This window comes from Zootoca vivipara, chromosome 1 (genome assembly GCF_965207765.1).
Source record: "Zootoca vivipara chromosome 1, rZooViv2.hap1.1, whole genome shotgun sequence".
NCBI classification, from domain to species: domain Eukaryota; kingdom Metazoa; phylum Chordata; class Lepidosauria; order Squamata; family Lacertidae; genus Zootoca; species Zootoca vivipara.
In genome coordinates this window covers 24,730,041-24,743,738 of record NC_142582.1, presented here as the reverse complement: position 1 = coordinate 24,743,738, position 13,698 = coordinate 24,730,041, and the positions used below count along the sequence as shown (strand labels likewise).

Here is a 13,698-nt window from a genome sequence, read left to right as displayed (position 1 = left end):
ATGAACACTTCAGTTTACGAACAGACTTCCAAAACCAATTACACCCATGCTTCGGGTTAAGTACGCTTCAGGTTGAGTACTCCACGGACCATCTGGAACGGATTAATTCACTTTCCATTACTTTCAATGGGAAAGTTCGCTTCAGTTTATGAACGCTTCAGTTTATGAACAGACTTCCGGAACCAATTGTGTTCATAAACCGAGGTACCACTGTATGCTACTTTGAGCTCCTTGAAGGAAAGGTGGGATATAAATATAATAGTAATAAATACAGGATCTTCGGCTTGCTCCCTCTATACTTTTTCCTTGTGTGTATTGCCTGTAGTTTCATAATAGCTTCAAAAACATCTTTTTAAACAGCTTCAGTGAAAGGTTTTGTCATAGACACACAGAAAATCAACATATATTAAACCATGTATCAGTTGCAACACTTTCAAAATAGGCTGGGAGTTTTGCAAGAAGCACGCTCCTTGCACAAATGTCATATCCTGTTTCACCATGTGTTGAAAAGCTTTGATCTGAACTGTAAAATTAAACCAGAGGAGAGGTCCCTCCAAGAAATGAGAAACTACAATGTTTCTTCTTGCTAAAGGGCCCCCTGTCCATCCTTTGCTTCCTTCTGCAGAACCTTAGTAAAGAATATAAAACTCAGCCACACAAGGGCCCAAATCCTGAAACACATTCACAAGACCTGTGGACTTACTTTTGAGTGAAGATACGAGCAGAAGAGGGGTCTATGTGCTAGATCAGGCCACAGGCCCATCTCATCTAGCATTCTGCTCTCACAGAGGCCAACCAGCTACCCACACGAAGTCTGCAAGCAGGATTTGAGTACAACAGCACTCTCCTCACTTGTAGTGATCAGTAACTGATATTCAGGGGCATGCTGCCTCCCAAAATGGAGGCAGAACACAGCCAATGCGGCCAGTAGCCACTGATAGCTTTATCCTCCATGAATTGGTCTAAACCAGTGATGGCCTAACTTGACCCTCCAGCTGTTTTGGGACTACAATTCCAATCATCCCTGACCACTGGTCCTGATAGCTAGGGATGATGGGAGTTGTAGTCCCAAAACCTGCTAGAGGGCCAAGTTTGGTCATCACTGGTCAAAAGCAAGGTTTCTCAAACTTGGGTTTCCAGCTGTTTTGGGACTACAACTCCCATCAGCCCTAGCTAGCAAGACCAGTGGTCAGGGATGATGGGAACTGTAGTCCAAAAACATATGGCGACCCAAGTTTGAAAAAAACAAAACAAAACAAAACAAAAACCCCAAACCCGGAACCTCCTTTAAAGCCATCTAGGTTAGCAGCCATCACAGCATCTTTTGAAAGCAAATTCCATAGTTCGACTATGCACCGGTTGAAGAAGTAATTTCTTTTTGACTGCCCTGAATCTTCCAACACTAGCTTCATTTAACAAGTTCTTAGTATTATGAGAGATAATCCTTTCCCACCATCCGAACCAGATGTGCAGGATTGTGCTGTTTGGGCCCAGGATGCCTGATCCCATGTCAGACCTCAAAAGGAACTTCTTTTGTTGCTGCCACTGTCTAAGCTGTGTGGCAGTGAAGATGAGTCTCCTTGATTTGAGCTCTTTCCCTTGCTGGCAGCACTTTTCAACCTTGAGTCCCCAGATGCTGTTGGACTACAACTCCCATAATCCCTGACTGCTGGCTAAACTGGCAGGGGACAATGGGAATTGTAGTCCAACAACACATGGGGACTTAAGGACGAAGAACACTTACCTGGGGAGGCTCCTCTAAGTAGCTCACATCACAGGAAGGTGATAAATACTTTCCTGCTCACAAAGGGTTTCAGTCAATTCAGCTGTTCCTAATATCAAAATGAGCTTGATTGGCTTTCTCTTTCCCTTCCGTTTTGTAGTGGACTCGGTGTGCTAAACATTTTCGTTGGGGTTTTTATATTTTGATCTGCTCTTTTGCTGCCACAGGAGCCTTTTGTGGGCTTGTTGGCAAGATGTTGCTTTTAGACTAAAGCTATAAATAGGAAAAGGACCTTCCCGTGACCCCCCGCCCCCAAACGCAGCCTTTGAACAATGACACGCTGGATCAGTTCAGCTTCATCTCTGCCAGCTTCCCTCTGCCATACGCCGAGAGAAGTCAGCACGCAGCTCCCCACCAATTTCCCCCCTTCCCAGACCCCTGGCACACATTTTCCGCATGAGTTCTCGGCACCGGCAGCAGCTCCTGAGCTGGAGAATGCTAAGAGGACGGCACTACGCGAGGCCCTTTTAAATATGCCAGATGCTAAATGGGTCACAGAAATGGCCATGCCTGACCGATAGCGTCGTTTGGCTCTCAAACAAGGCTTTCTATTGTTGGCGAAGGGATCACCCACACACAATAACCAGAAGGGAACGTGGCTCTGTTGCCCTGAAAAAGGAATTCTACACTCTTTTTAAAGCCATGCTTCCCCTTCCACGCACATCAGAAATGAAACCAGAGCTGCAGTGTTTCTCCTGGTGAACATTTCAACAGTCAAATGAAGGGGAGCGGAATTCACTGAGCTTGCTGGTTTTTTGGAACAGTCAGGCTACAGCTGGAACCAGATGACATGTTTCTATAAGGTGTTTGTGTGCAGGCTAGAGGGAGAATCTTTGAGATGGATCCTGACTTTGGCCATGTACACATTGCCAGCTTAAAACACAGCTAGGTTGTTCTTTTTCTCAATTTTGATCGAAGCTGATTTGGGGGGAAATACAGTATTTCATAAGAAACGACAGGATAGATATGGATTGCGGCCAATGTTGTGTGTACATCGCTTCCCAAACTAGCAGTGGGAGCAGAATGGATGCAGTAAGCGGCAGTGTGTACGCAGCCTTAGTGATGCTTAATGTAGTCCAGTCTTCTCCAATCTGGTGCCCCTAAATGTTGCTGGACTAAAGTCCCCATTGACCATTGGCCTTACAGGCTAGGACTGATGGGAGTTGTAGTCCAACAACTGCTGGAGGAAACCAGCGGAACTCAAGTTAGCCATGACTAAATTTCTGCACTATCCTAGCTACTCAGAAGTATGTCATGTTAAATTCAATAGGGCTCACTCCCAGGTAAGTTACGTTGATATTTCCACTTTAGGCCCAATTGATTTTAGTGGATCTACTCCAACCTTTGCCAATCTGGTGCCGTCTACACATTTTGGACTACAACTCCCATTAGTTCTAGCCAGATGATGATGAAGATGACGATGACAACGATTTCTATACCACCAATCATCTGAGGATCACAGGGCTGTTTACAATATAAAAACACTAGCATACAAACAAACAAAAACAATACCCCATAGATTTCTTTTTAGATCGAAGGCCATAGATTAATTGGTCAAAGGCCTGGAAGAAGAAGAATGTTTTTGCCTGGTCCCGAAAGATATGTAACAAAGGTGCCAGGGGGGCCTCCCTGGGGAGAGCATTCTACAAACAGGGAGTCACCACAGAAAAGGTCCTCTCTCATGTTACCACGCTCTGGACCTCTCATGGAGCAGGGCTCAGTTTATGGTCTCAGGGTCCTGATAGGTTCATATGGAAAGAGGCGGTTTTTGAAGTATTGTAGTCCTGAGCCATTTAAGGTTTTATAGAACAAAACCAGCACTTTGAATTGGACCTGGAAACTAACTGGCAGCCAGATGACAAACATTTCTATAAACCTGTATTTATTTATTTATTTATTCATGCCATGTGTTTTTCAGTGGTTGTTGCTGTTAGCTGCCTCGGGCGTAGCATGAAGAAAACTGGGCTACAAACTGACCATTTGCATAATTGCAAATGTGGAACACATAGTTGAATAGATAGCCTGCAACTAGTGTACCCGCAAGCCCAGCACTGCTCCTGAAATGCCTTAAATGACTGCCTGCCCCTATACAGTAGCACGCTTACCAGGATTCCACCACAGGTCCACAGATGGCTGTGGGGCTGCATGTGCAAAGTCATGCTGTGTACATGGCTTCCCTTTTAAAAAATAAATAAATAATCTAGCCTTAGTGGGAGTGACTGAGGGATTGCGTAATCTGCAACTCATAAACACAGGAATTCAAGCTTGGCTTTATGAGCATATCTCCCACTTCAGGACCTCTTGACTTGGAGCCTCAGGCTAAGTGAACTTAAGAAACTTTCTGAAAGTTTCCCATCCCCTCTTACCTGCTGCCACAACCTGAGCCCCCCTAGTATTGGGGAGGGGGCTCCTGAACAATGTGGGGCAGGGCATGAGATTGCTGCTAGGAACAGAAACTAGAATTTCCCTTGTGGTTCAAATACGATTTGAGGCAATTCTCCCCTCTCATAGCAGCCCACCACACCACACCCCATATTTTTCAGGAGGGGTCTTCAACCTGCAATGGAGAGGAGGGGACAGGAAACCTCCCCCTCCCTCTGTGAAATTCCAGAATCCGGTCCTCTATGTTATGCCTACATTGTTCTAAGCCCTGGACAAGGAATCAACGTACCCTTTGCTGGAATAGCCAACATATAAAAAGCACTTTCATTTTTGCCACTGTAAAGCAGAGAGTTCTTTAATTCCGGTGACAAAGATTCCAGCTCACCAGAAAGCCAGCCTATTTTAACACATGGAAACTGCCAAGAACGAACAGCGATGGTTTAGGGATGTCTTTGAATTGGCTTATACCCTACCTCTCATCACAGGCCGTCATTCCCTCCCTTACATTTGCAAATCCTGTGCACTTCCGCCAAGAGAAACTTTATCTGCTAGGATTTGCAGTTCCTTGAGGGGCTGCCAGAAACAAGAAGAAGATGGCAGGGAGATGTGGGCTGGTTTCCAAGCAGTACAGATTCCCAAGATCACGTGGGAAAGCTACATCCTTCCATCCTGCTGGTTCTGTCACCAGGATCCAAACTGTTCACCAACAATGAATGTGTGGGCTGTCTTGTCGCAACCATTCCAAATCAATGGCATACTATGCATGTCGGCAGGCCTACCACAACATGCATCACTACCCAAGCCCTCAAGATGGTTCACAACACTGAGCTAAGAGCAGCTCAACCATTTTGAATGACTATGGCATGAAGACAGGCCAACAAAGCGAATGTGTACAATGACCCGTATTGCTCCAAATCTTTTCCAACAGGTTGTTGATTTGCTTTCCTCTTTGCAATTCGTCCAAATCCCATGGGTTGGCAAAAGCGCATGTTGCTATATTACCTGTGGCGTCGAATAAAATCGGCTGGCAGTTTCTTCTGTTGGGGTTCCAGTTACACTTGAGCACCTGGCCTCCTTGCACAATCCCAGGTTGAGTTGTGTTTGCCTTTGGAGCACCCACAAGGAGAAACATCCTGCAGGAAAGAAATGAAGAAGCAAACAGGTTTAGGAATCCTCATTATTCCACTGAAGGAAATGGTACGGCAGCTACTGTAATGTTAGGTAGGGCTAGAACCATAGCTAGAACCATGTAGAAGCCAAAGGATTGAGGTGGGATTGCTGGGGGGCCCTGCGTGTTCTTCCTTCTACAGTCAAATGCTACCCCACCAGCCATATGTGAATGTCAATCCCATCTAAACATTGTGGTTTTGCTGCCCAGCTGAGACTAGAAAAATGGTGGCTAGAGTGGGGGTCAATAACCTGGCAGAGCCCATGGCTCATGGGCTGTAGTCATCTTGGTGGGTCATCATTAGGGTGGTCTTGTCCCATGAGATTTTCTATCACCACAAAAAAGTTCAGAGCCAGTGTGACTCTCCCCCAGATTCCTAGGGCAGCGTTTCTCAACCACTGTTCCGTGGCACACTAGTGTGCCGCGAGACGCTGGCTGGTGTGCCGCGACGTGCGGCGACGAGAAGGCCGATTTGCATTGTCACGTGCCTGGCGGCCGCCAATACTCATGTGCCCCAGCAGAGACTGTGCGCGCGCACTCTCCCCCCCCTCTGCCTCCTCCAACCGCCGCTCCCGCCGGACACCGCCTCACTGCAGGGCACGTCAGGGAAGCGAGGGTGGAGGCCGGCGAAGGCCTCCTCACAACCCTCCCTGGCCGTGAGGAGCGGCGGTTGGAGGAAGCGGGGGGGGGGAGAGTGCGCACGTCTTTCCTGTCGGTGGCTGGGGGAGAGGAACGGAGGAGGAGAACGCAGCGCTTTCTCCTCCTCCGTTCCTGTCCCCCTGCTGCCGACAGCAAGGACAGGTCCCAGGGTTTGGAGAAGCGCTGCGCAAGCGCTTCTCCGAACCCTGGGATGTCTTCTTCCTGTCGGCGGCTGCGGGAGAGGAACGGAGGAGGAGAATGCAGCGCTTTCTCCTCCTCCGTTCCTGTCCCCCTGCCGCCGACAGCAAGGACAGGTCCCAGGGTTTGGAGAAGCGCTGCGCAAGCGCTTCTCCGAACCCTGGGATGTCTTCTTCCTGTCGGCGGCTGCGGGAGAGGAACGGAGGAGGAGAAAGCGCTTCTCCAAACCCTGGGACCTGTCCTTGCTGTCGGCGGCAGGGGGACAGGAACGGAGGAGGAGAAAGCGCTGCATTCTCCTCCTCCGTTCCTCTCCCGCAGCCGCCGACAGCAAGGACAGGTCCCAGGGTTTGGAGAAGCGCTGCGCAAGCGCTTCTCCGAACCCTGGGATGTCTTCTTCCTGTCGGCGGCTGCGGGAGAGGAACGGAGGAGGAGAAAGCGCTTCTCCAAACCCTGGGACCTGTCCTTGCTGTCGGCGGCAGGGGGACAGGAACGGAGGAGGAGAAAGCGCTGCATTCTCCTCCTCCGTTCCTCTCCCGCAGCCGCCGACAGGAAGAAGACATCCCAGGGTTCGGAGAAGCGCTTGCGCAGCGCTTCTCCAAACCCTGGGACCTGTCCTTGCTGTCGGCGGCTGCGGGAGAGGAACGGAGGAGGAGAATGCAGCGCTTTCTCCTCCTCCGTTCCTGTCCCCCTGCCGCCGACAGCAAGGACAGGTCCCAGGGTTTGGAGAAGCGCTGCGCAAGCGCTTCTCCGAACCCTGGGATGTCTTCTTCCTGTCGGCGGCTGCGGGAGAGGAACGGAGGAGGAGAATGCAGCGCTTTCTCCTCCTCCGTTCCTGTCCCCCTGCCGCCGACAGCAAGGACAGGTCCCAGGGTTTGGAGAAGCGCTGCGCAAGCGCTTCTCTGAACCCTGGGATGTCTTCTTCCTGTCGGCGGCTGCGGGAGAGGAACGGAGGAGGAGAACGCAGCGCTTTCTCCTCCTCTGTTCCTGTCCCCCTGCCGCCGACAGCAAGGACAGGTCCCAGGGTTCGGAGAAGCGCCGCACAAGCGCTTCTCCGAACCCCAGGATGTTCTAGCGCCCGTTATTAAACGGGCTGAAATACACTAGTAATTATAATATAGGGCAGCACAGAGTTAATTTTTTAAACTATTTTAATGGTGGTGTGCCTCGTGATTTTTTTCACGGAACAAGTGTGCCGTGGCCCAAAAAAGGTTGAGAAACACTGTCCTAGGGAAAGCCCATAAGCAGGACATGAGAACAGCAGCACTCTTCCCACTTGTGAATTGCAACAACTGATATTTACAGGCATACGAGCCAACTCCTAGGGGCCATGGGGGCTTCGGTCTCCACAACAAAATATTTGAGGGGGCTGGGCCCCCGCAAAGTTGATGGGCCTTCCCATTCAAAAGGTGTGCGTGCACTGCATCGTGCGATTGATTACGCGGGATGGGGCTTTCCTGGTTCCCCACAATATTTTATTCAAGTTGGCCCCCCTGTTTACAGGCATACCAGCGAGACCTAAAATTTCAGCATGAGGGCCACATTCCCTTAGGAACTTCTCAGGGGCTACATGTCAGTGGTGGGCAGGCCAAGAGGCAAAAAGTGAGTGGAACAATGAATGTGAATCTTACCATACAGTATCAGGGGAAGGTAATATGGAACCTGAGTGAGGACAAAATTTGGTACCCCCTCCAAATATTTCTTATTTTCACAATAAGTCTTTTTTGGTACAGTTGCTTTTTAAATGGATCTTCTCAGTAGGTACCCGCATAAATATATGTGTTGCTGTTGCTGTTGTTATTTTGCACACCCTTGGCTCAGCGCCCTGTGCGAGAGAACTGTGCTCAGTGCCCTAAATCTGGCACTGGCAATAGTCTACCTAGCGAAACAAAGCTCAGCGGTTTCTGCTCTCACACACATCTCCATCCCTTATCCAAGCAAGCAAGAGGCATTATCACACTTCAAGGACACATTCCAGTCAAAACAAAAAAATAAAAAAAATCCTTCCAGTAGCACCTTAGAGACCAACTAAGTTTGTCATAGGTATGAGCTTTCGTGTGCATGCATTCAAACATTCCGTCTCCCAAACGATCGAAAACCTGGAAGTGAGTGTTCGGTTTTCAAACGTTCTTTTGGAAGCCGAACGTCCGACAGGGCTTCTGCGGCTTCTGATTGGCTGCAGGAGCTTCCGGCAGCCAATCAGAAGCCGCGCTTTGGTTTTCGAACATTTTGGAAGTCGAACGGACTTCCAGAACTGATTCTGTTCGACTTCCGAGGTACAACTTTACAGAGCTGGACTCTAAGACATAAGAACGTAATAAAAGCCTGTTGGATCAGATCAATGGTCCATCTAGTCCAGCTTCCTGTTTCACAATGGCCAAGAAGATGCCTGTGGGAAGTCTGCAAGCTATACATGAGCACTCTGCCTGTCTGCATTTTCCAGCACCTGGTATTGAGAAGCATCATGCCTCCGACAGTGCAGGTAGACAGACCACAAAGCAGAAGTCTACATGGCAGATGAGCCTTGCATGATGTTTCCACACAGCAGATGTTTCCATGTGCTGTGTTTGAGTAACCAGCAGCATATGAGGCTTAGTGATCTTCTAAGTTGAAGGGAATGAGTCTTAAATTCCATTTAAATTCCATTCAACATATTCCAAAGCTATTCTGGCCTTCAACTCCTCACCCAGCAAACACACTTTAAGCGCAAACAAATCTACTCCAAAAATAAAACAAACGGCCTCCTGCAGTCATTAGATTAGAATATATCATGTTCCTTGTACTCAAGGAAAGTCTCTCCCACTCTCCTTCCACTTCGAGCAACACGCCTCTATAAGTCATCAGGCATATTCCCCTTAATTCACAACATCTCTGCTCAAATCTACTCTCCAGAACAAATACCCCCAGCTATTCAGTCTCACTTACTTCTGATGTTTTGATTTGGCAAATCTTGGCCATGACAGTATTGAAATGACAGCTTAAAATAGAAAAGCAGCAGCCAAACAAACACACACACACCATAATATCCCGATTCTGATGTTGACTATGCCAGGAAATAAATGCAAAACATATGGCAAATAAACTGCTCTACCCACTGCAGCGCCTTAGAGCACAACATTTTGCCAGGGACATCAACGCTGTCCAACACAAATGTTTAGGATTGGAGTGTTGCATGTTGATCCTACAGATATCAGCAGATGCAGTGGTGAGCCACAGAGTGTGCTGTGTGCCAACACAAGATTGCCACATTCCAAAAGAATTATGGCTCCTCTCTCTTTCAGAGGAAGCTGGAAGTTCCGCAGGTACAGTGTGCTTACCGACATGTGAACAGAGATAGGGTGAAAGGGATAGCGAACGGGCACCTGGAAAACAGTGTCCACCCCCTCTGTTCCTGCCAAATTTCAATTTGTTTCACTTTTATCCCAGAATTAGTATTTGCATGCTTTCAGAACATAAGATTCCTCCTCTATTTCTTTCTTAACAACTGCTGAATTTGCAAAACTGAAACCATGGCTTACGTCTTCAGCAATGGGAACTGTGTGTAGACAAATATCCAACTAAGTTTGTGCCATGTACACGCCTTGCTTATTTGGATTGCTAGTCAAGTTTATACCTTGGGCATGTTTAGATCGTTAAACATGTAGAAATGGTTCTGTGGTTCACTGGATCCCCAGCCATGTAGATGAATCCCAATTATTTAAACAGAGCTTATTTCCAAGTCTTTGTTCCTTGGCATCAGAGTCCAGGAAAATTATATATACAATGAGTCATGCTGTACTAAATATAACAAGGCAAGTCAACTATTCTAAGAGCATGATATCCAACTAAGTTGTACTCAGAGTAGACCCATTGAAACCAATGGACTTTAGTTAAGTTTGTTAATTTCTATGGCTCCACCCTGAGTACAAATAGCATCGGATACCACCATTCATTTCATTTTTGCCTGGGGCACAATTCATCTAAAGAATAACAAAAGGAGGAGCAACGTCCACACGGTGAAGCAAAATGGTCAGTCAACATCCAACAAGCTTGTGCAAAGTAGGAACATAAGAAGACTCCTCCTGGATCAGAGCAAAGGCCCTTCTGTTCTCACAGTGGCCAGCCAGATGCTCATGGAAACTAGCAAGCAGGAGATACAAGCATACATACATAATTTTATTCATATGCCACTTTTCCACAGTTCAAACCGTGCTCAAGGTGGCTTCCAACATGAAAAAAACAAAAATGACTTCAACTAGGGCTTGGTGATGTATCAATACATCACCCAAAATCGGTTTTCCCTATCCCTATCGTGATAATGGTTTCATAATGTCTGACATGGTGATATATCACAAATCATGATGTGTGTGTGTTTGTGTGCTATATAAAAAATCGTGATGGGGGGAAATCGTGAAGCCGGTCGTAACTTCTCTCATGATTTCTGCCGCCCCCGCTGCTTATAAAATAGCAGTTTTAACAGTACAGTATGCTAAAGGTAAGTAAAAATGTATCAGTTTTAGACCCCTAAGTCAGAGTTTTCCAAACTTTTCATGTTGATGGCACATTTTTTAGACACACATCATTTAGTGACACAGTAATTCAGTTTTACTAGCAAAATGAAGGTTAAACTAACCCCTTTTCAGCCCCAGGAGGAGCGCAGGGAGCATTCGCATGACACACCTACACACTGCAGCCGACACACTAATGTGTCGCAACACACAGATTGGAAAGCTCTGCCCTAAGTAGTAGCAGCTGCCAGAACATTATCCTGTTTGCCTCTACATAGTTACACCCTTATTTCAGACATCGTGATATACAGGGGCGTAGCAAGGCAGGGTCCGATGGGGGCGGGGGCGTCCCGGGTTCCACTCTGGGGAGGGTGCCACTCGGCGCCCCCCCTGTGAGTGAGCAGCCAGCTGCCGCCTGGTAAAAGCCTCGCTCGGCGGCTGGCTGCTCGCTCACTTTCTTGGCACACGCTTTGCTTCTTCCTGCTGGGGCGGAGGCAAGGGGCGGGCCAGGGAGGGGCGTCAGCGGCGACCGCTGATGCCCCTCCCTGGCCTGCCCCTGGCCCAGGAACAAGCAAAGCGCGCACAGAGCTGGTGAGCGAGCAAGCTGCAGAGTGAGGCTTTTTAAAAAGCCTCACTCCGTGGCTTGTTCACGGCTTGCCGGCGGCCCCGCTCTAGCGCTCTAGTGCCGGGATCCCCTGCTCGCGGCTCTGCTAGCGGAGGGAAACCGGCCCTGTGCCATATGGCGCTGATGCGTGCCACCCGGGATCCTACGTTCACGGCTGCAGCGGCTTCATCCCCGCTTCATCCCCGCAGCGGCTGCATCCCCGTACAGCTGTTTGCTGGCAGCTCTGCTGCGTAGTGCGCATGTGCGGAGCCACTGTGTATGCCTTCGTCTGCCCCTGTCAGTATATACCACTGTGTTCATCTGATGATATATCGCAATGTTGAAAACCAGATATCGCCCAGCCCTATCTACAACATAACAAAAGCATTCATAAACAATAAATTAAACAATAAAAATTACAAAAATAACTGAACAATTTCCACATAAATCACAACAAAGTCTAAAATAAAGTTACAAAATACCAGCAGCACCCCCCCCCCTAAAAACAACAACAACACCTCAGCCCACAAGTCTATTCAGCAGCCTCAGCTTCTGTAGTTGGAGTCAGTCCAGGCCACGCCCTCCCATGCCAGGTGGAAAAAGGCCTGTAAGGCAGGGAGTCTTCCAGGACTCACAGCCAAGATGGACTTGAACACAACAGCACTCTCCCCTCCTGTGGTTTCCAGCAACTGGTATCAAAAGCATTGCTGCCTGCCTCTAACAGTGGAGGTCGAGCATATCAATCAAGGCTAGGCTAGTAGCCAACTGATAGGCCTATCTTCTGATAATTTATCTAATCTTTGTGAGGTCTCTCTGCTCCTTCTTTGAATGATTCATACAAGCTGCACTGGATGGGGATTTGCCCATAATCAACACAACTGCCACTTATTAAACCATCAGATATTGTAAGCTATCAGACTTCTGTCAAGATAAAGCAGGTCTATTCAAGCTATAGACGCGGGCGGCGCTGTGGGTTAAACCACAGAGCCTAGGGCTTGCCTATCAGAACCCCACGATGGAGTTGAGCTCCCGTTGCTCGGTCCCAGCTCCTGCCAACCTAGCAGTTTAAAAGCACGTCCAAGTGCAAGTAGATAAATAGGTACCACTACAGCGGGAAGGTAAACGGCGTTTCCGTGTGCTGCTCTGGTTTGCCAGAAACGGCTTAGTCATGCTGGCCACATGACCTGGAAGCTGTACGCTGGCTCCCTCGGCCAATAACGCAAGATGAGCGCCGCAACCCCAGAGTCGGTCACGACTGGACCTAATGGTCAGGGGTCCCTTTAGCTTTTTATTCAAGCTATAATCCACCAAGCCCAAGACAGGCGTTGTGAGCTGCAGGCACTTCCCCTCCCCAATCCTGGCCCCCAGTTTTGCAGGCAGGAAGCACAAGGGTGTGATTTATCTCACCACTGGTGGTGCACCCTTACATGATTGATGAACTAGGTTCAGCTTGCACTGCATTGTTATCAAGATGCTTGCAAATTGACTGCTTCATCATCTGCCCTAGGATCTTCCCTGGTACTGATGTCAGAATGACAGGTCTGTTACTTCCTGGATCCTCCCCCACTCTCCCACCTACCCACCCACTTCCCATCCCTGTTTTCTTTTTTACTATTTGGGCAACATTTGCCTATCTCCAGTCCTGCGGCATCTCAAGATGATAAACAGCAAGCTCTTTGTACTACCCAGGCATACCAAGTTCCATACATCAAGGTTTTGGGGAATTTCCTGGATTCCTTCTGCAATTCATCATGCAAAACTGCTCTCCTGAGTTTCTGCAGAACAAACTACTGACCTGTTTTCCTTCATCATACTTGGTCATAAGCATAGCTTTCCTCCTGCCTGCATTATGTGTATAAAGTATACATATTTATTTTACTATATAGGTAGAAACCTATGCACAGGGTGCATTGGATTTAAATCACTAGTCAGTAAGACTTGATTTGATTTTTTTTTAACAGAATGACTCATTCTTGCTGGTATAATCTTAATATTTACAAGCAGATGAAGGTTTCATTTTTGGAATAATAAATTTTCAGAGTAGTTTTTACACTTATATCAAAAATTACTGATTTGGTTATACTATTAGAAATACATAGACAGATAATTATGAAATTATTGTGAGGATTAATAAATTAACTGTTTATATTTGGGCAACTTTTCTGCTGTACTTTACTGGAAGGAGAAAAATAATCATTTCCTTAATAACAATTTAAACAATTTAACTAAAACAATAACATTATAGCATATGTATCCATGTTTGTTAACTGATGTGGTTAAATGGGTTTTGTTTTTTTTAAAAACAAACAAACCTTAGACTGAGTTTTAGCACACAAGAAAAACTAAAAACAAATCCTTATTTCCTGATGAATAGCCTTTGGACTATAATGTAACTTAAATAGAAAACTATCTTTAGAAAGATTTTTTCCTCCAAAAACAT

General features: G+C 47.3%; 1 protein-coding gene across 1 annotated transcript in view; it reads right to left on the bottom strand.

Moving 5' to 3' along the window:
- ITGAV (integrin subunit alpha V) overlaps positions 1-13,698 on the bottom strand; it is a 70,258-nt gene that overhangs the window by 50,521 nt on the left and 6,039 nt on the right. The window contains exon 2 of the mRNA XM_035133482.3: positions 5,168-5,298. Coding sequence (XP_034989373.2) covers positions 5,168-5,298 — 131 coding nt within the window. The remainder of the gene's footprint in view (positions 1-5,167; positions 5,299-13,698) is intronic.